We start from the raw sequence: 23,286 nt of genomic DNA, 5'->3' as shown, positions 1-23,286 counted from the left end.
GGTCTGCCATGTGTGTTAGTCTAAATCAGGTAATGGGTGCAGAATCTCTACGCAGGTCCTGTAACAGATCTAAACCGTGCCACACAGTCCATGTAAGAGGTAGTGCGAGTGACAAACATACTGAACCATAAATGGATAATAAACTGAATATAATCAGATTACAATACTAATTCTATTAAAGCATTTGTAACAACCGCCCAATACTCTTACAGAACACGCAGATACATGTACACCTCAAAAAATCCTCAGCCATTTAAACCGTGTTAAAAAAAAGACTGGAATTATTATATGATATTGTGAGATCTACAAAAGGGACAGATTTTAGTAGCCATGTGCCACCTCCTGGTATTGTGAGCCATAGGCAGTATTATCCCGGCACTCTTGCAGCTGAACCTTCTCATTTCTGTGCTGTAGATTCAGGTTCATTATTTGTCAGACATGTTGTCCTATCAAACCTTAACAGCAAATGTCTTCTTATTTACACCACACAGTTTGGCATGGCAGCTTCCAGGTTATTCTACATAAGGCATGGAAGTGTAAAATTACACCGCCAAAAAGTGTTACTGATGCAGTCGCAGCCTCATCTACTACTGGCTCAGCTTATTCTTAAAAACATGCAATTTTTCTTTACATCTTACTCTTTATAGAACGTTAAACTTTTCACTTATCCTAAAAGTCACAGATAAAAAAAATATTTGTCAGCATGGTGGACATTGAGAAATAAAAAATAAAAAAAATCTGCATGTGCACAGAATAAGAAGGTCATCCCTGAAAACGTAAGGACCTTCCTCCCAGCCTTGATCAGGGAGATTTAGTCATTACCAGATAATGCACTACAAGGAATCTCTCCGGAACAATTGCTTTCTCATCCTATGCAACAAAGATTCCCCCCCACCCCACCCACTACTAATGGCCAAGTATAATCCTCGCAGGCCAACGCTCGTACTACACAATCGTGTACACGTCAACTTTCTTTACATTAAGCATCAGGATGCAGAGTTTCCTCTCACACCCCTTCCCCCACCAGCTATATAATCCTGCCCATTTTGGAAGTGCAGCAGCTTACGTTGCCTTGGGAACGGTGGGGCCCAATTTATAAGATCAATGGTTTGGTAGAAATGGAGAAAAAAAAATGGGGGGGGGGGGTTGCAAGACTAGTGGCGGACTTATTACCACTCACGTTTGTTTTGTGTGTTTTTTTCCCCTTCTAACAACCATACAGTAAAGTTAATCATTATTTTGGTGGAAGAAAAAATGCTATAATAATAATAAATGTTATATTATTGTAATGTGTGTGTGTATACATATATATATATATATATATATATATATATATATATATATATATATATATATATATGTACAGATTTTTTTATATATCCCACCCTTTGGTGACAAATGTGTAAATCGCACAATAATCTTACAGAGATTTCTTAAAGCAGAACACGGTGTAACAGGCACGCCTGTGTGCTCAGGAGACTCCATCTCGCATATTTCTCATGGATTTCAACATGGCTATGTATATGTTCTGAACAGCAATAGCGTGCACAAGGATGGCAATGTGTACACACCCTCTATGAAAAATAATATTGAGAATGATTGTAAATCTTCTGTTTATAGGCAAGGCTTATGGTAACATTTCACAGTAAAAACCTTGTTGGAGAAGTGTGGCAGAGAGAGGGGAAAGCCACAAATGATGTAGGAGCAAGCTACAAAACAGAAGTTCATTGTGGATTTTACATATGAACCGTTTCTGTAGCAGGAGACAATGGCATCTTGTAGACCTTAGCTCAACTTAGGTGACATTTTACAAGCCTGCGGTAAGGAGGGCAGAAAGTAAATGTATAAAGAAAAGTCACATCAATTTTTTCTTTTATGATTTAAGTATATAAAACATGCACAGCCACCATAGATTTACTTCATAGACGGAATGATCCATAAACATGTTTGTCTAATAGTCAGTATACATGGCCAGCAAGGCATATACAGTTTCTGAAATTCAGAAGTCTAATCAGTTATATTTCCACACACAAAAAGTCAGATTTTGGCCTTTTTTCCGACAAAGTGATGGTGTAGCAGACCTCTGCTGAGATTTCCAGCTGTACAAGTGTATGGCATGATTTTGTGCAAGCCGCATGGCCAATTTATCTTGGAATCTGTTTGGTGACGGTTTTGATCATTCGTATGAACAATTCCATGTATGACCAATCGATGGTATCTGATCAAAACCTTTTATATGGGCAGCTTTAGGCTGAGGCTCCACATTGCAGAAACGCAGCTTTTTTTGTTGCAGATTTTGTTGCTTTTTTTGAGCCAAAGTCAGGAGTGGATTGAGGAGAAGGGAGAAGTGTAAGAACTTCCTCTATATTTCCCATCACTTTCATAGCCATTCTTGGCTTTGGCTCAAAAAAACGCAACAAAATCTACAACAAGAAAAAGCAAAGTTTCCGCAATGTGGGGCCTCAGCCTTACACTTCAATCACCTGCCACTATTTTCATCAGTATTTTGCATCACTATTTGTAAGGCTAGGTTTTTAACATTTTTCAGCTCCACTACAACTACAGTGTGATGTAAGGTTTTCATATTAAAAAAAATATCCACTGTTATTAGTAAAGGCCGCATGCTGTAACTTCTAAAACAGCCGTCTCCATTAATGAATGTGAATACATCTGAGTTTATTTGAAAGCCCTTCCTACCTACACATCAGAAAAGTTTGTTGCATCCTGACAGCGGTACCAACACCCCATGAAAATCCAGCCTAACCTAAATCAGGAAGAGTCACAGCAGATCTTTCAGTTATATAACTTTCTCTGTCTACGTTTGACTTCTGGGTTTAGCTTACCAATACTGATGTAAAAATAGAGACCAGAATTTAGTCAAGTCAGTGAGGCCTAGAACTGCCCTGTAGATTAATCTGAGGAAGTTACATACAATAGGTTATAGCAGGTTAGGCAACCTTCCGACACGCCAGCTGTTGTAAAACTACAACTCCCAGCATGTTACTTGCTCTGCTGTTCTTGGAACTCCCATGGAAGTGAATGGAGCAGGTTGGGAGTTGTAGTTTCACAGCAGCTGGAGAGCCGAAGGTTGCTGACCCCTGGGTTAGAGGCTGCATTTTAAAGATGACTTTTCACCATGTCCATCACATCTTTAAATAGGCACTTCTGCACTGAGCCTGGCACAGCTGAAATTTTTCCACTAACCCCTACCTACCCGAACAATCATTTGTTGGTCTTAGGACAAAAAGGTTCTACTATTAGGTCCTGGGCTGGAGCAGAAAGACAAAAAACACCCTTCCTGACAGCAGATAGCATGGCTGTGCAGGAACTAACTGCACTAATAGCTCAGGAATGGGGAGGGTTAAAGAAAAAATTTCAACCTCGGTGGATTCAGTGGAACAGTACCTAGTGAAAGATACAAAGAGTTGGAATTTATGTAGGCGGTGAAAGGTCCTCTTGAAAGCTGAAGCCTCACATCACAGAAATGGAGGTTTTTTGGGTTTTTCTAGCCAAAGCCAGAAGTGAATTGAGCATAAGGGAGAGGTATAAGAACTTCCTATACAGTTTCCAATCCTTTGTTTTGTTTTTTGAATCTTAAAAATAAATAAATAATAATAGTAATAATAACAACAACAACAACAGCAAAGCTGTGTTGTGGCCTTACCCTGAAGGTGGCTTTATAGGTCTCCATAATGCATATGGTTTAATTAATCTCAATCACCTTACCTTGTAAATGGCCACTTGGGGTTAAGTTAAATGTTAGAGGTGGTGTGGATGAGAAAATGGAGAGTAAGCATAAATAAGACCAATGGTTGTTCTTCCCATTTTCAATCCACAACTGGTTTTATAGCCTCAAAAACTACATCTAAAAATTTCATGCGAACACACCCTGATGCTCAAAAATTGCTAAAACTGTATTTCCCATTTATATACAATAGTGTCAACAGAACTTTACAGACATGGTCATCACTCACTGTCCTAAGTTCTAAATTCCCTATCAGCAGATCTTTGGTGTGTAGAAGGAAACCACAGTACCCAATGAAGACGTACGCATACAAAGGGAGAACATACAAACTCCATCCATATTACCCTGGGCCAGGAGGCCAGTACTGCAAAGCAAAAATAACCAATGAACAACAAAACTGCCAAGTTTAAAGGCAACAGTCTGGTCATGAAACCATCTCAACTTTGGTGCCTAATTCTAGACTATGGGACTACCATTACAAATCATTGAGGAACTACCACAGGTAACACAAATCACTCTGCTTTGTTTTTCAGAATTGGAAACAAATAGTTGCCTTAGCAAGATATTGCCAAATAGTTTGCATCATTAAACCATATAAAAGGCACTTCAAGTCACTGATATGGATCAGACAAAAACCACATATTCTGATAGGATGTACTGCAGTCTGAGCTACTCCGGTATATACCCAAGATGAATTTATCATCAGACGTGTATATGCAGTGCTGCACCTCCCATGAGGCGACCTGAAGCGACAGGCGGCGCTATGTCAGGACCCCAGGGAGGGCGACATTTTTTTATTACCTAAGCCAGTCCAGGACAAGCTGTCCTGGACTGGCTTAGCACCGAGCGGTGCTTTGGGGAGGCCACTGGCTGGCTCCAGCAGCCTCCTCTCATGCTCAGGCAGAGAGCAGGTCCTATCCGTGCCTGCTCTCTGCCTGCGAACGGCGCTAAGCCCCCCCCCCTTCACTCGGTCATGCCCCTTCGCTCCGCCCCCTCCTCCGGGGGGGGGGGGGGGGCGGCTTTCTGTAGTTCTCCTCGGGCGGCGAAAGGGGTAGGTTCACCCCTGCATATATGTACAGAGAGACACACTGTATTATTAGCCATCAGAAAAGGAAAAAAAAATTTTAAGCATACATTTTTGACAGATTGGCATTATATGTTTAGAGTGGGTATTAAGTGACACTTGTGTGCTGTGGCCGATTATCAGCTGACTATAGTGTCCTTCAGGCGAATGGACAGGAACCATAAGAAAAGGTCTGCCCTTTTACCATCACGAGTGTATCTAGAATTCTACGTAACACATGCACAGCGGCTGAACAACCAGCACTTCAGAGGTTTTGGTGAATCTTTCTGCTGAACTTCTAAGACTTCAGTGGTCAGATGGACTTTGTGGATAAAATATCACAAATTCTTAACACAACTTTGCATACTTAACATGCCTTAATTTGTGTATTTTCTGCAGATTCTCCCCATTTATTATAATATGGGAAACCAGTATCAAAACAGTATGAAAGACTCATGACTGAGGTTTCTACAAGAAGCAGCAGGATCTATTTTGAACCAATACAGTTCTAGGAACATTCCCTGCAACTGTTTGAGAAACACAACTGTGTTCTAATGTAAGGTTATGCCACCGTTGTATGTCTGTATATAGCCTAAGCAGTTGTCGCCCAACATTAACCATGGGCAAGTGTTTGCACAGTAATACACAAATTAAATTAAGTCTATGGCAGAGCCTGTATGGCACATGGGGACTGTACAGCTTCCTAGGAAAGAACTACAGGCCTGTCTGAGCCGCTGCAGATATGGGGCTTTTCTCCCCTGCAGATAATGCTTCTTGGGGAGAATACTTCTGTATATTAAAGAGGATCTGTAAAGAGTAAAGATATTAAAAGTCATACAGAATTAGATTCTCTGTGTGCCACATCAATTTGGTGCATTTATGCCTGCAGATTTGTAGCAAGTACATAGACAACCGTACAGACATCACATTTTGGTTCTGAAGAGCTCTAAGGTATAGAGTAATGGTAATACGTAGATAGATATCAGTGGGACATTGCTATTGTACCCACACTCACCGTTACAGTCTGTACACCAAATGGGCAGCGCAACCCGCGGTATATAAACAATCCTACAAGCCATACTGTGTCAGCATCAGTGATCTGCAGGGGCCCTAAGGAATGAGACAATCCCTTTAAATTGCATTTAAGGAAATTTTAAATTCATCCTAAACGCCAAAGAAGTCAATGGCAAGACCGGACAAATTTTTCTTGCAGACTGTCAACTACAAGTTATTCACCTCCCATCTTTATTTATAATTAAAAAAAAACAACAACAACAACAACAACAACAAAAACACACACACCCTCTGCTTTTTAAACCCACTTTTGTCTTATGTTTGTTCCGTAGACATTTATAATGCCATAAGCAATAGGCGCAGTGATGTAACCGCACCACTGTAAGGTCTATTGTCCACTCAGTTGAGGCAAGAACTGTATAAAAAGTGAAACCTAAAATAGTCAGATCATTGCAGGATACCTTCAGCAGCCACCATTAGGATAAGTTCACACATGTTGGATTCAACCACACATATACCTACTGCCAGGAACAGCCGGCAGAAATCCAAGGCTAGCATTTGGATTTCTGCCACCGATGTGCAGATATGCAGCAGTTCAAACTGCACAAGGTTCAGCTTCATTGCCAGATAGGTAGCGTGCTGATTTTCCACACAGTATCTATGTACACAATGCACCCAAAAATCCATACAAATTTTTTTCATAGCTTGTCAACTGGGTTACAGATCCCCATTCACATGAATGTGATTCAGACAACAGTCACTGGGCTGGATACAGAATTCAGCACAGAATTTACAAAGAAAAGTGTGTCAAATGAAACCCCCGTACATGTGAATACAGCCTTGGCGTACATTTACTTTTTTTCTTAGCAGAAAAAAATAAAATAAATAACAAAACAGAAGGTGCTACAAATAAGAGCACTATTAGGATCGCTAGTGTCAGGTGGGCGGTCTCTTCTTTCTGCCCCAGTCTAGGACTGCCCACATGACAGCATAATTGTGTCACAAACAGCACCGATCGCTCAGGAACAGATAGAGAGGAAAAAAAAAACCAACAACAATAACTGCGCCAGTCAGTGGAGAGGCACCTATTAAAGGCAGCAATGACTAGCAGCTGGTAGCGATGCTGGAAGGTCCTCTTTAAATGGGTTTTCTTTATTAAGATATAGCCGGAACACAACTGTATGTTTCTAATATACTTTCCTGTTTAATTCCTTGCCACTTCTAAGATATCTGGCTGTTCGTGCAGACTGCAGTCATAGGTTATAAAGCCCTTCTAGTAAAAGTTATCTTTCAAAGGTATTTAGGAAATCCTCTGCTTTATTTAGATCACAACTTATGTAAAATGTATCAGCCTAAAACTCAGTTAAACCAGAGTCTATCACCACCAAAAATGGATGCTAAACCAATGATACTGTGGGAGCACTAGTGACATACAAAACACACTTTAACACAAAGTGCAGTCTTGTTAAGAAAAAACATTGAACCTTTATGTGAATGTTGGGTTCACCAGTGTCGTGGCGGTGACTTCTGGAATACCCATTTTCATCAGGATGCCATGCATTGTAACCTATCAGACTATAAGACAGAGGGCAGAACTAGGTAGCAAGCACAGGTGTTCTGGCAAATACAGCCAGGGGCACCAAGCAGCTTATCCGCATACAGGCTAAAAGCACAACAGAAAATGTTATGTTCACCATGCCAACAACCACCCTACAACAGCGTATAAGAGGTTTAGAAGCAGTTTGGGCAGGGGAAGACTCCCTTTACAAACTTGTTGCCTCCCTTCTGTACAGATTTTATTTCCTATGTAAGAAGATAGGGGCAGCCATTGTGTGGAGAACCGGTCATCACCTCCACTTCTTTGCATTCTTTAATAGTCTCGACCCCAGCGATTCCAGTACATCTGGATTTTTAACTCTAACCCCCACCATTTCTGAGCAATCAGGGTGGCCAATTTCAGCACCCAATATGCTAATTAGGTCATGTACTGTCGAGTGGGCAGCCCTGGAGTGAAGCTAACCTACTAAGACCACCTACCTAACATTAATTATCATATTTAGTGCTAAATATAATACTGCTTGGGAACAGTGTGAGCTAGAGGGAAAAAAAAAAAAATCCAACTTTGCTGGAATCAGTGGAGCCCATTAAAGAATACAGAGTTAGAGTTTGAGGAGGTTATAAGGAACTTATATGTCAATAGAAATCTATGAGGAAATCTACTACAGAAAACGGACACAGAATTGGCACATCTTTGATGCATGTGTGCGATTTATGACAAAGGTGCACCACTTTGTTGTCTTTCAACCAGATTCTTTAATACAGTAAGTTGAGCGGGACAGGGATGCTTCAGCAGATCAGATTTAATAAAGCCCATGGCAGAAGATTTATAAGAGTTACAACTGACACAGTTACAGCAGCCCCCGGACGGCACAGGTTTCAGTTCTGGTGCACAGGACCACCCTAGATGCACCACAATTGTTAAGACTCCGAAGCCTCATAACGTCAGTGCATCTCACACCAAGGAGGGAAGTAAAACTCAGGATGGTCCACAATAAGAGATCAGTGGGGGTCTAACACCCAGCAGGTCATTTTCTGATCCTACATTCCCTTTATTTTACTGATATTAAGAAACGCAAAATTTCTAATCTTCAATTTAGTAGCATAGCCTTCTAGAGCTAATGGGAAAGGCAAAGCACCACTTACACACAAGACACATCAATAGTTATTTGTAAGGATTGGCGAAGGGGTATAGCTCGGATGTTGTAGCACGCCATAAATATATTTCAACAATGAAAACCAAAGTCTTTAGAACAGGTACACACCAGGGTTAAAAGTCTGAGCTCTGCAGCAAAACAATAGGTAAATTTCTATTTAGTGAATGTAAGCAGCTATGCGAGAAATGCTGCAAATATTATAAAAGCCTTATTATGAAATCTACAGAGATTATCAAAGCCTTATTATATATGACAGTGGGACATCACTGGGAAGATTATTGTCAAGAACAATGATCTCTAAACAATCTGAAAGACACGTCTGTCAGTTGCCATCGGCCATACAGAAAGCCTCACCATTCGGTACAGATAGGGCCCTTAGTCACCATTGTTCAACTACATTTAGCTATCTGGTTTGGATGGTGGCATCTTTATGTAACTTGAGAAAATATATTTAACAAACCATTCTCTATTATATAATGGCTAGGACTAAATGGGTCACATCTCCAAAATCAATCTTCAATGAATACCTATAAATGCATTATGTTCTGTAGGTTTGCACCAGACTCGATGATTGGGCAAGATCTGATTCAGACAGAGATTGTAAGCCAAAACCAGGGATGGGATGAAAGCACAGAACAAGTTTTTTCATTCGGCTCCATGCACATATAACTGTCGGCTTGGTCAGCATGCTAGCCGTGTTTTTTCACATTCATTTCTATGGCTGCATACACATGGCAGTGTATTATCACAGGCCCACGTATGTGACCATGAGCCCAGCCCAAAACTTAGGACAGGTTCTATACATGCGAGTATTGTGGACCTGGCTCAAAAACAGAAGCGAATGGAAATGGAGAGGCACAGGCGGCACATGAGTTATCCATGTGCCGTTTCATCATGGCCTGGACACATGCACACTTACCTCTGTGCAGTTTGCCACTGGTATTGGTACACAATAACTGATGAAAGTCATTGATGTGTGAATAAAGCCTGCGATGCATATTCGTGTAGATGGTATGGATATGGTGTGGATCTTCTGCCATAAAAAATTTGCAGCAAGATATATTACATGCAAGGTTTTTTTTTTATATACATATATAATATAAATATATCAAAATAATTGCAGCGGAAAGCCCAAAAAAATACTAATACAAAAAAAGCAATTTGCTGCAGCCGCAGATTATGGGCAGACTTAGATTTCTACTCTGGAAAATCTGCAGAATATACTTCCTGTGCGAATATACCCTTAAGATGTGTCTACACATTGGAGCTTTGCTGAAATTTTTTCAATATAAAACCAAAACTGAGTGGAAACAGTAAAAGTGCGATTTCCTTAACATTTAGGAATAAACATGAACCGAAAGGGTATTCTCGGCTGGATGTGCAGGTAAGTGATGGCATACAACTATTAAATCAACAACTATCATTCCTAGATGTTAAGGGAAATCACACAAGTAAAACAAGACAAAGGGTTATCACACACATGGTATTATAGAGCACGCAGTATACAAGAGAATAAAATATCCTCCAGTGTTATAACACACTACCAGCATTTAGCTAAATCTGCAGCACTCCTAAAAGCCAGACGCAAACATGGGGCACCACAAAATTCTGTGGATGACACAACCACCACCACACACTATATTTTTAGTAACTTGGTGCTTGTGTTTGGAGACTACACAGCAGATGCAGGTTCATCATTATATTAATTGGATTTATGATTCCATGCTGCCGCTGTTATACTTCACGGAAACAAGACCCATTACACTTTGTGCAAAGAGAAATAAAAACAACAATGAAAAAAAAATAAACATGCAGCATAAACATGGTTGTTACATGTAATACAACATGCTCCTTTAAGCCATCTAAAATATAGTAACGTGCAAATACACAAATGCTAAGCGACAAATGTATTAAGACATGGCCACCAATACACACATTCCCCCAATACAGTCCATGCCTCTTCGAGAAAGGGACAGCTATGATGTATATTCTGGTTCTCTCTCCCAGGAGGCTGATACTTACACACTGAACAGAATACAAAAGAACACTAGAAAATCAGCACATCCCATGTGCAACACTGATCCACAGTAGTCATGGAGATTTGTTCCATGGCACCCTCACAGTTACAGTAGGAGGAACGTTGCATTAGTCTGCAATATGTTATAGGAAGACACAAGCTTTCACTTTCATTTTATTTCTGCAATGAATTACACATTGGTTATAAAGAAAAGTTACTTACTCTAGTGTGTAACCCACATACGTCCAGAGATAAGAAGAAAGGTCCAGGAACATCGGTGCCACAAAGTCTTCTGAAGCAACATGTAAATAATAGTAGGCATTTCCTTAGTATCAGATGTGCCAATAAGACTACACCTTAAAGAGGACCTGTCAGCTCTCCTGTCATACTTCAGTAATTGCTCATAATTTATATTACACAACGCTGGAGCAGAGATATACAGAACCTGTGCCAGCCCTTGGGTATTCTTCCCCATTTATGAAACTGACACCTGGGTGTAAGCAGTCGGGGACATGATCCTATACAATCTGACACTGTCTGAGTATATGGACATACCCCAACTGGCTAAAGAGAACCTGTCACCATGAAAAATCTGTAGGAATCAGGTAATAGAGCAGGAGCTGAGCAGATTGATATACTGAATCTTTTCCGACTAACCTGTACAAGGCAGGGTTCACAGCAGCGATTGGGTTCCATTGGAGGATTCCGTTCCCCCATCCTGCGTAAATAATGCAGACAGAAAAGTCCTGCAAGCTTTTTTTTTGGGTGGAAAACCGGCGGACCCCATTATAGTTTATGGTTACCGCAGGTGACTGCTTTTTAAATGGATTGGGTTACCGTTCTTTTTGGGTCCCTGAAAAACAGAAACCCGACGGTAGGTGTGAACCTAGTATAACTTGTCATTTATTGGTGTTCTTGCTTGCGGAGGCAGAGTAACTGAGTCCAGTGAGCGGTCCCAAGCATAAAAATAAATTGCATACAGTGGGCTGTCCTTTCTATGCTAAGGAGTAATTGGACTCAATGAGCGTGTGTTATTTCTATGCTTAGGAGTAGTTGAGTTCACTGGGCGGTCCCAACAGTTGTGACAGCCTCCCCTCTGACTGCGCATACAGAGATTGATTTGCAGCCTCCCTTCTATTACTGAAGCCATCTCTGTGTGCACAGACAGAGCGGAGGCTGTCAGTCACTGTTCGGACCGCCCAATGGACTCAACTAATCCGAAGCATAGAAATAAAGAAGAAGAGAATCAGATCAATGGACTAAAACAACTGACAGAATGACGATACAAAAGGAGCACTTGCCATTTGCAATCAGTCATGACTGACTGCAGTTTCAAGAGAAAGATTCCTTCTTTAGGGTCCATTCACACGGAGTAAACGCGTGCTCATTTTGGCAAAATACACATGTAAAGAATACACATGTAAAAATAAGACTCCCATTGACTTCAAAGACATTTACACGTGTATTTTGCCAAAATGAGCGCACGTTTACTCTGTGTGAATGGACCCTCATGCTGCTTTTTTTTTTTCCCCATGTGACTAAAAGAGTTGAAAGTCCATTGAAGGGTTTTTCCTTTACAATGGTCAAGTATGGCTTCAAAATCTGAACAGCAAAACAAACAAAAAAAGTGCCGAAAAGCTGCCATCACACTTACATTACAAAATTACAGCATATGTACAGTCATAGTACTCATACACATAATTTTTCAGACTACCAACCATGGTGCAGGTTATGATTTCACTAGATACTACACAGAACTGAAAGCCTGCACAGTGGGAAGATACCGTAGCGGCATCCTGTATGCTTGTACATATTAAGCTGAACAGCTAAAAACTGTCAAAGGTTTAGGCCACAGAGATTTTCGATCAGCTATAAAGGGACGCTCAGTGTGTATACGAGGGCAGTCTTCACACCACGAACAGGAGAATCAGAACACACCCATGTAGAAAAAGAAAAAGGTAAAATTTGCCAAACGTTAGAGAGCATCAGTTCTTAGATATAATGAATATATATGTATATGGAAGTCTCCTGAATGTGAAGTGTAGTCAGCCATATTTACTTTGCATCTGGTGTGCCATCAAGTTTTTGCTGCTTATAGCCCCAATTAAGGCTGCAACACATTTTGCATTTCTATCTGAGCTAGGAGGCTTGTACAATATAGAGCAGTCTTCTTCTCCCATCCGATACTTCTACTTTATATATAATTCTGCTAGCAATAACTGGAAAATAGCAAATAACAGAGAAACTCCCAAGGGAACATAATAGGAGGACACTGGACTGCAAATACAGATTATGATGCACCTACAAAGATTCCTGACAAAGAAGAATCTGAGCACAACCAGGAAAGCAGCCTGCTGGCTATGACTAACATGTCATCAGCAATAACACAAGCAGCTAGTCAGAAATAAATACTCTCCTTACACTCACTGTGAGCTGCTACAGATCTCACTCTGTGCCTGGCAGAGAAAGCTGTGTGTTATCAAGCAGAGGCACCTGCCTTTCTCCCTCCACTCACTGAATTACCATCTTAAGCTTGCTGGTTACTAAAGATAGAAATTCCTTAGTAACAAGGAGTGAACAGCAAATTAGCAAGAAAAGGAGACTTCTAGTGACAGGAGATTTCAAGACATTGTTCAACCAGAAAGCAGCAACATTTTTAAGTACATTTTGATTCAGAATCACATGCTCTAGTTAATGGAGAATAAAGTGACTTTTTTTTAACTTAAAAAATAAACAACTCACATTCTCCTCATGTACCCACATATTCAAATGAATTTGCAAGAATGTGTTCATAAAAATACAACAGAGAATTCAGCTGCAGGAACGCTAGCCACTCAATGTAAAGCAAAGACAACAGAGTTAGGCTTTATTCACATGTCCGTTTGTTTTTTGGATGTATAGATTTTCTGGATGCATTGTGTCAGATTAATTTGTTTTAATACAAAACCCTACAGTTTGTATAGAGTTTGATCAGTGACATCAGTGTATTTTTGGTTTAAAGACTCACGATCCTTGAAGTGAATTACATTAAAGTCAGGGTCTATATTCCATCCAAAAATGGTAAAAAAAAAAAAAAAAAAAAAAAAAAAAAAAAAGACGTGAATAGGGCATCAGCAAAACAAAGCGTCCATATGTGTATATTTATCTATATCTGGACAGGGGAATGAAGGGAGATGACTGTTAGATTTAGCTATTGCCACTATTAGAATTCTTTTTACTTACGCTAATTAGATACCTATCTATCTATATTATTTACGCACAGCCTACGACAGACACCCGACTAGATGCAGGTTTGACCAGAAAAGACATCTAAATATCCAAGACTCCCCCTCCCCAATTTGACAAGATTTAGAGAACATTTCTGAGTTCAACATAGCCTTGGATCAAAAACATAATGCTTTAATTCAAAAGAAGAATTTACGTAAATCCTCCACTCTGACATGCAGAGACTAGACCAGGGGTAGGGAACCTTTGGCTCTCCAGCTGCTGTGAAACTACAACTCCCAGCATGCTCCATTCACTTCCATGGGAGTTCCCAGAACAGCAGAGCCAGTATACATGCTGGGAGTTGTAGTTTTGCAACAGCTGGAGAGCCGTACGTTCCCTACCCCTGGACTAGACACTTGATACCATTAAGTTCCTTGCGCATGCTCAGCCCTACAGCAATCACAAACACAGAGAGAAGCCTTAGGAGACTTCATGATATTCAACCTTTTCACCTCTACAGAGTCTGTCCAGCCATTTAAGGAGAAGGTGTAACATAAAATAAGTCATGCTCATCTTACTGCTCCCTGTCTCTGCCATTTTAATGCTTTTTGGATTGCCTACCAGTTTCTACTTCCTGCTTTCTCTCAAACACACAGGAAATGCCCACTCAGCTGCAACTGCGAGTCTGTATGGGGAGTGACAATTATACCCGAACCCCACACAGATCATCTGTTATAGTAGGCTCCAGGTGCCAGACGCTGCTAGTGGATGATAAGTGTATACAGCACAGCTATTCACCCACAACATCCACAGCATAGTGGTGGTTCAGGGGAATTGCAGCACAGCTCCTATTACTTTGTTTCCATCTTTGAATTACCTAAATTGAAATGTGTTACTTCATATTGATTAAACACACTGACAAAACTTTACTAACATTTTCTTCAAAGTATCTCACAAGGAGACAACCAATAGGTCTGCACTCTCTGTTGTTCGTTTAGGAAATCCTGGCCCCTATAACAAAACTAAAAAGGAGTCTGTCATGAGGGTGAAGGATATTAAACCAGAAACACCATTAGATAGGTCAGGTTCACCAGAATTTAAGTCCTCCCATCGCTGAAATGTTCATTTATTTCACAATATGCAAACAAGCAGTCTGGAGCTATGGACCACATTACTCCAATAAGCCTATGCAGATTAAGGAAAGGCAAGATTTCAGCATTGGTCCCTGACCCAATCACCCAGTCAGGGTGCATACGAGCAGTGTGGGGCATAGCAGTTCTGAGCAATGGACCCGCCCTCTGTGCTCCAGCCAGCTTGTTTGCTAGTGTGAAAAATGTATCTCTCGACAACAGAGGCTGACATTAATATGAAGAAAAAGAAGCTGCATTCAGGAGAGCCAGACCCAACTGTGTTACTGGTTTAATATGCTTCACCCCGATGACAGACTCCTTTTAACATTTATTTCGGAATATATGTATATCAGTATACACCATATTCGCCTTGGTAAAAGCATGCAAGCACACACAGACTCCCTTTAAATAAATATTTCGGTTTGTTTGTCAGGTCCAATATGCAACCAAGAAAGTTGTCAGATTAGGGGCACAAACACCTTTCCATCATAACTGTCTGTAGCCATTTCCAGCCCTGTCCCTGAGGCACTTGCATGGTCATAAAAAAATGAATTTATCTCTGCATTGCTTGAGCAGTTTGTGCAATGGCATTTTTTCTTTCCCATGAAAAACCCCTACATGGCACTATTACTGGTTGGGAAGTTATTTTAGACACGGCACACTTAAAAATTGCCAATTTTTTTTACTTAAACCCGGAGCAGAAGTGCAGTGATAGCGCCCAGCCACTACACAGGGAATGGAGCAATCTGACATGGTTCTTTACTGTATATAGTATGGACACTGGGAAGACTTCACCAGATAGCCCCCCCCCCCCAAAAAAAAAAAAAAACCTGGTCAACTCCTTTAAAATTCACATAAGAAGCAACTTCTAGCTACTGAATAATCAGCAGAATATATTTTTTCACTTTATTACTGCAAATATTTTCAAAGAATAAACCAATTCAATCCAGAAGATAATTGGGTATTCTGATCCCAGCCAATTGCCCCCTTTTAGAAGGGTAGAGGTAACCTGCTTATCAATGGGGGCCTGACCATTGGGACCTCCTTTGCACCCCATTCTTGGATGGTGCATTCTGCTCTATTCAAAAGTGGCAGCAGAGAAAGAAATGTTACTTATTCTATAGCAGGTGCTTAAGACTACACAAGAGGGCCGATGGAGACCTGAATAGATTAAACCATACAGCTCTGACATCACACTACAAAGATCCCTCCCACTCAGCAAAGCTACAGAGAGAAACTGAACATTTACAAAAAAAGAGGGGGGTGGAGAGAGCCAAAATATGCAGGTTAAACACTACATTTTGGGGGTAATACACATCTACAACGCAATCCTTCTACTGTGATCATCACTCCCCCATCCAACAAAATCATGTGATCTCTCTGTAAAGCACTGAGGAATATAATGGCGTTATGCGAGCAAAATAAAGACACAACATGTGGTGTTAGTTGGTTAGTGGGTTTCACCTATATTAATCTAATTTGTATGGTTACCTTAATTTAGGTCTTGTAGAATCGATAAGATTGTCTTGTCTTGGGCATCAGGTATTCTGATGGGAGTTTTGAGGCCGAAACCAGGAGTGGTTCACAAAAAGAAAGTAAAGGAGGTTTTGTTTTTAAATTTATTTTTAAAATCACTCTTGGATTCAGGTTCCAAATGGCATTAGAAAACCTGCTAGAGATACTGATCATGTAAAGGCAGCCTAAGAAATATTACAAGGACATCACTATTCATTTATGTATTATCTTAGATATTTATCACTCTGATGAGACCAGAGGTACAATATACTGCAGATTCTAGCAGCCAATTATAGTTGTTTTTTTTTTGTCCTCGTAGCCACGCAAGAACTTGGAAAAACAACCCTGAAAGTTAAGGTTCCTTTACACAGGCTATTGATTGGGTAAAGACAATCTTGGACCCCAGCTTTGACATATTCCCATCTCTGTATACGTCCAGCCCAAATTGTGGTCAAAATCTGACGAAGAACTCTATATTACGCATGTGCTGCCCAACAACCAAATTTTGCAGCAAAAGTGTGAGCTTTGCTCCCTTTATCATCAGGTCAAAGCAAGCCACAGAACTTGTAAAAATATAAAAAAATAAATTAAAAACATTTTTTTCACTAGAATTTCACCAGAAAGGATATAACTGCACAGATTAAAATCTATACAGGTATGTTGTATACGCCTCTTTTACTCATTCTACAAAACCAAGAAAAAAAGTAAGGACTAAGTTTTCATGAACTGGATAAGACAAAAAGATTTATATTCATCAACTAGTTTGACTTCAAAACAGGAGAGGACCTGATATTTATGTTTTACAGTGGTGACTACCTCAACCTGAAAGGTCCATATAACAGACAGAAGAAGCTGGAGATGAATATTACAAGTCGAGTGTTAAGCAGCACTAGTAACTAAAGCTTTTGAGGCTTTGTTCATACTAGCGTCATGGCTTATATTGACAACAGATACCATGATGCCATGACATATGCTGAGCTATTCTTCCAGTCAAGTAAACTCATGAAGTTTCCCCAATGATGGCTCTAAATGGTAATGTTAAAGTTTTAACTGTTTCCACCATCCATTGGTGTACACTGAATCTGTAGCTCTCGATACGTCTTCTATAGCAAACTTAGACCACATTCACATTTGCCCCCTCACATATGGCTTTATTATCTGCTGCTTTCAGCAACGGACACTTGACGGACCCCATTATAATCAATGGAGCTCATTGAGCTCCATACATAACTACTATTTTAGCAGTTCGCCTGTCTGCACTGGACCAGAACAATGGATGGCCAATGATAGTGTGAACTTAGCGTAAAACGCTTTGAGCCTGACCTGTGTTGTCAAATTTCCTTAGACTCTGGAAACAATTTGTATCAAATGGAAACATTCAGAAACTCAAACCTCTTAGGCAGAACCTAAAGGAATATTCCCAAATAAAGTGGATTCCAATACACAAGACACCAGTCAAAGCGTGCCATAGAGACAGCTCACCATTATACAACATTGAAGTTGCTCTACAATAATGAAAAAAGCCACAGCATCCGGGGTACTCTACAAAATGTGTCAAAACTCTAAGACAAAAAAACCCTCAACAGGACATTCGACTAAAAAACTGTGGGTGTAAAAATGGTGATTATTATAATGATTAATAGGTGTCATCAGCAGAAGAGGAAAAACCCATATACAAGACTACTGAAGCCAACTTGTAGCAAGTTGATATTTACTATAGTGGAAGCCGAAATACTGTTTAAGGCTAAGCAGCCATCTCAAGAGTCCTACAGATGTATACCACTGACGGAAAGCGCCATCTTGGCCCACTGTATAGCCATACAGTGGCAAATGTCATCCATTGGATACACTTAGAAATATTAGCAACTGAAATAAATAACTACTTTATTTTAGCTGTACCTTGTTATTTAATACAATTCATAGTAAAGGGTTCATGTTATCAATCCAAGGTATAGACACTTAATTTTTAATATTTATTGTATGATCTGGTAGTTAGGCCTTAAATGTTGGCTTTTTTGGTCATGTAAAAAAAAAAAAAAAAAAAAAAAAACTTTAAAAAAAAATCCCATCCACAGTCGCAGAAATGTCTGTTGCAAATATGCCATGTGTGAACATAACCTATTGATCCTACAGCTGTTATCCATGAGGATATATTACTGGCAATGTCACATACCAAAAATAGATAAACCAGAAATCAGAATCCCACCCCCCACCCCCAAGGTTATATAGTAAAACAGTCATCCTGCTGGGGACATAAGACATCCAACCCCAAAGACAGTACCGTGGCCCGAATAGTATGAATCTGGAATTACACAGCATTTTGCTAAATTTCCACTTGTGTTTTTTTTTCCCAAAAACACTACAACTAGATGCTACTTTTAAGTATATAGAAAATTGAAAAGTCCAAGTGCACCGCATTTTGATCTGTGCCCTCCAAAAAATTAAATAAATAAAAAAAAGGGGAGTACACAGCGCATTAAACAGGCTTTTCTGTTGAAAGTGTATGTGTGTCTCAACACAGGGCAAAACTGGTTATAAACAGAACTGTATTATACCATTTTAAAATACTTTTTTTTTTAATTGTACATTGTGACTAAGACTAATTAAAATATGCTGAAGCTATAATTTAAAAAAACAAAACAAACAAGTCAGTGCTTTTGGTACAAAAATTTACACCACAATTTTTTTTATTTTTACACAAAATAGTAACAGAGGGCAACTGGTGTGTGTAATATATATTATATGTATTATACTGGCATATGGTGTTACACATACACCATAATATTATATAAATAAATAGTATTTTCCCCCAACACGACAAGGAGCTAAAATACTATGGTGAACGCTAAAATGGTCTTCCATGATTCATTAAGGTCTAACATCTAAAGGGAAGGGGGGGGGGCTGCATTCTTTTGACATTCTCTGGAGACTCCAGTAGTGTAATCAGGAACCAACACTAGGATGGAGCCATGATACACTGCTCTACCCATCCCCCATGTCGCCACTATCAGGCAAAACCTTGACAAGGCCCCCTTTTCTATAGCAGTGTCTTTTAATGCTTCAATAAGCCTTGTGAAGCACCATATTCCCAACCTGCCTTTCACAGCAGGTATAAAGGTCATTCCGGCAATGTGGGAGTGTCCACGTCAGATCTCCAAAGTCCCAACATGGCTTGGAATGCAGTGACTGCTGGGCCCAAGAATTTTACTTTGCATAACAAATCAAGCACACTTTGCCATGATTGGTCTCCCGAATTCAGCTCAACTTTATGGCAACCCTAACTGACACCACCTCTTGACCTCCCCTTATGCAAGGAGGATATAGATTGCTATATCCCAACCTCCTCCCTTCCCCCAATAAATGTATAGCTCGGCCAGCTCCTGAAAGACTCAAAGTAATAATGAGTGGCTGTGGGGGGAAGGGACAACCATGCATTCACAACACACACATGGTATGAGAAAGTTAGACATTCGGAGGGAGATATTCAGAGAGGCGCAAAAAGGGGGGAGGGCAAGCAAAACATTTTGAATTTCATTCATTACTTTTACCCAACCATGACTTAAGTAAATGGAAGAAAGGGAAAAAAAAAACCTCAAGACATAACACCATGCTATTATTTAAAGGAGGGGGAAGGCGGAGACAGTAAAACGGAAGATGTTGGGCTGAGAGGAGGCCTCACTGAAAAATGAACCTTAGATTTTCAACATACCAACTGAGTGGGTGGGCTCTGACTGGGTACACATTTACCATGCGAACATCAAACAAAGACCTTACCCACCACCCACACCTTATTTAACCCTGAATGAATATTGGTGGTTAATGTATAGGAACAATAATGCAGATGAATGGACCCTCAGCTCAAAGAGGGGAGATTAAAGTTCAAAAGACTCAGAATCCTAGAAAACAACAACAGCAGCAGCTCGCCTTATAGACTGAGAAAAAAATAAATAAAATCTTGTACTAGGAGGATACTTAATATCTGCTGGAATGTATCATATTCATCACCATTAAACTAGGGGAAAAAATTAAATAAATTTAATTAGGGAGAAAAAAAACTAAAAGTTTCCCCAGTTGTATTCACAAAAAAAAATAAAAAAAATATTTACACTTTTTTTTTTTATTTAACGGGGGCCTAGATACAGCAACAAAAATTATGCATTCACATGGCCAAACATATTGGTGTCACTTTTTTGTGACAATTTTAACAAGATACTTAAAAAAAAAAAAAAATAATAATAATTATTGAGCAAAAGGTGAATATAATATATATATATATATATATATATATATATATATATATATATATATATATATATACATACACACACACATTATTTTTTTTGTTTCATGTCCTTTGTACTCAGCTGGTGCAAATTCAACAGAACACAAGCAGTAAGAATTTCCATAACAGTAAGATCTCCAATTGGGCCTCAAAATGGCAGCAGGCTCTGTGCGACTATAAGCGAAAAACAGGCCACAGTGAAAAATGCAAAGCGATGATGGTGGTGGTGGTGGAGGAGATAGTGGAAAGAGGAGGAGGAGGAGGAAGAGGGGGGTGGGAGAGGTAGGGGCCCTAAAAATAATCCCATTTATCCTCTTCTAGGTTGCAACTTTTGAAGTGCAAAATAAATAAATAAAATTTGCATTTAAAGCAAGTCACACATTTACGTTGAAAGGTCTTTATTGATCACAATAAAATCTTACCAAGCAAGAATGGAAATATGTTAGGAGGATGTGGCCTATGCCAAGTAAATAGTCAAAAAAAAATTTAAAAAAATAAAAAAACTCAATGCAAGTAAACAAAATCCATTCAAAAGCACAAACAGAAGATTAAGGTCACATGGTTGCCCTTTATAGCCTGAAACCAGAAGACAACTATGCAAATTTTCCTCAACATGGTGTACACAACATGCAAACCGTAAACCAAGTCTACTCCTAGAGCCCAGGACCACGTACATGTACAATTCAATTATAATTCTTGCCACTTACAAATAAATATCTGATAGTAAATACCATACACCATCTAAAAATAAATCAGGATGCAAGAGGAAAAAAAAAAAATAAATAAACTAGATGCTCTATCAGCTTCCGCCTGTGTCATTGTTACACAATGAATGACATTATTTACCTCTGCCTTTTGGGAACTGAGTGTTCAACTTCTATAACTTTACCATGCAGTTCCACTTTCCCTGCAACAAATAAATATATAAGGTTAGTGTTCAAGGTTTCAATGGGTGACATGAGCAGGTCACCATCCCCCTCCCCCATTTACTCCCCTTCCTGCTGGTTTTGCTGCATTCAGCATGAAAAAAAAATGGCAAAGAGGAAGATGCAACATGTTTGTATCATACAAGAGGGTGCAGCCATGAAACAATACATACACATAGCACCTATCTGTCATGAGTTACATTATGGAGAGGCAGTCGGTGTGAGATGAGCAGGGTAATAATGAATTATTAAATAGTAGAAATGGAGGAGGGGGTGTGTGATCGGCGGTTGTGTTGGGAATGGGTGAGAATGGCACGATATGTGGCAGCTCTTACACAATCCTCGATAGCAGAGAGATGAAGACAGGAAGGATCCAGCAGTCATGTGCTGTGCAGCTTTTTTTTTTTTATGAATGAGCCCCATACATTATCAGCAGCAAACCCTGAGCCCCACACCCTGCACATGTCACTACACATACACACAAGGCCACGTCTGGATCTTCACTCCACATGTGGAATGACCATTGGATCAAGCGCTATAGGGCATGGGCTGCTGGTGAGGGGGTGTGTGTGTATAGGGAAGAGACCTGCAAAGTCACCTGCCTATAGCTATACACCCCCTGTAGCCATGAAGGGGTTACCCATGATCGGTAAGTGCTATAAGAACACTGAATGCCGTGTACTTCTATAAGGACATGTTCACACTATTACATATAGAAATGTACACAACCTATATATGACTTAATTGGCCGCCACCCATTGGTAATTCATTTTACGTGGAGAGAGATGGGTGGCGCACTGCGAGAGTCAAGATGACACGGTGCAACTTGCTACAAAGTATCTACCGCACAGTATGTACTAGGAACAGCGATATTACATACAACTGCATGGAGTCCCAGTGCACCATGCAAACTGCAGCAAAGAGGGGTTACCCAAGGGACCTGAATGAATTAAAGGTGGGGGGGGGTCCAGTCCTTGGGCCCCTCTGCAGCATACCCACCCACCGTGCAGGCCAGTCAGTAAAGTTGGCCGCACAGGTCAGGGCGCAAGGGCAAAGCTTATTACCTGATAACATGTCGATGGCTTTCATCGCCCAGTTCTCATCGGGACAGTCCACAAATGCGTAGCCAGTCTTGACCAGGAACTGACCAGTGAAGGGAATCTTAGACTCCTTAAAAAGACTTTCCAGATCCGGGGGGCTGACGTTCTCGCTGAGGTTTCCTATGTACAGCTTGTTCATTTTACAACCACCAGGAAGGGAAAAAAAAAAAAAAATAATAAAAATAAAAGAAAAAAAAAATTAAAAACCCGAAATCAGTCCCCAAAAGACGATCCCCGAGCAGTAGGATGGGGAGCGGCGGCGTCGGCCGGCGACTGCGAGTAGTCGGAGCTTCTCTCTGCGCGGAGATGTCGGGGAGAGGAGCTATTAGCGCTGGGCTCCGGATGTGCGGGCAGACGAGCGGCGCTAGCAAGAGAATGGCGGGCTGACGAGGAACAAGGAGGAGGAAAACTACTTTTTGTCTTCTGCCCCCCCAATCCTTTTGGCACAGGCAGACTGTGAAAATGTCACTGTACGTTGTATTGCAGGCGCCGCCTCTCCGTCCACAATCCCGAGGAAGAGGAGGACAAAAATCACTTGAATATTCCGGCTTTTCTGAATGAGCCACGTGTTCA

The 23,286-nt window shown here is 40.3% G+C and overlaps 1 protein-coding gene across 1 annotated transcript in view; it reads right to left on the bottom strand.

Moving 5' to 3' along the window:
• Window positions 1-22,857, bottom strand: part of IGF2BP3 (insulin like growth factor 2 mRNA binding protein 3) — a 73,746-nt gene extending 50,889 nt beyond the window's left edge. Inside the window, exons 1-2 of the mRNA XM_075271434.1 lie at window positions 22,678-22,857; window positions 21,534-21,594 (exon numbers count right to left, since the gene is read on the bottom strand). Of these exons, the coding sequence (XP_075127535.1) occupies window positions 21,534-21,594; window positions 22,678-22,852 (236 nt within the window). The 5' untranslated portion in view covers window positions 22,853-22,857. The remainder of the gene's footprint in view (window positions 1-21,533; window positions 21,595-22,677) is intronic.
• Window positions 22,858-23,286: the final 429 nt, after the last annotated feature.

Source organism: Leptodactylus fuscus, chromosome 4 (assembly GCF_031893055.1).
Source record: "Leptodactylus fuscus isolate aLepFus1 chromosome 4, aLepFus1.hap2, whole genome shotgun sequence".
Taxonomy (NCBI): domain Eukaryota; kingdom Metazoa; phylum Chordata; class Amphibia; order Anura; family Leptodactylidae; genus Leptodactylus; species Leptodactylus fuscus.
The sequence above is the reverse complement of the archived record's forward strand: the minus strand, read 5'-3'. Positions and strand labels throughout refer to the sequence as shown.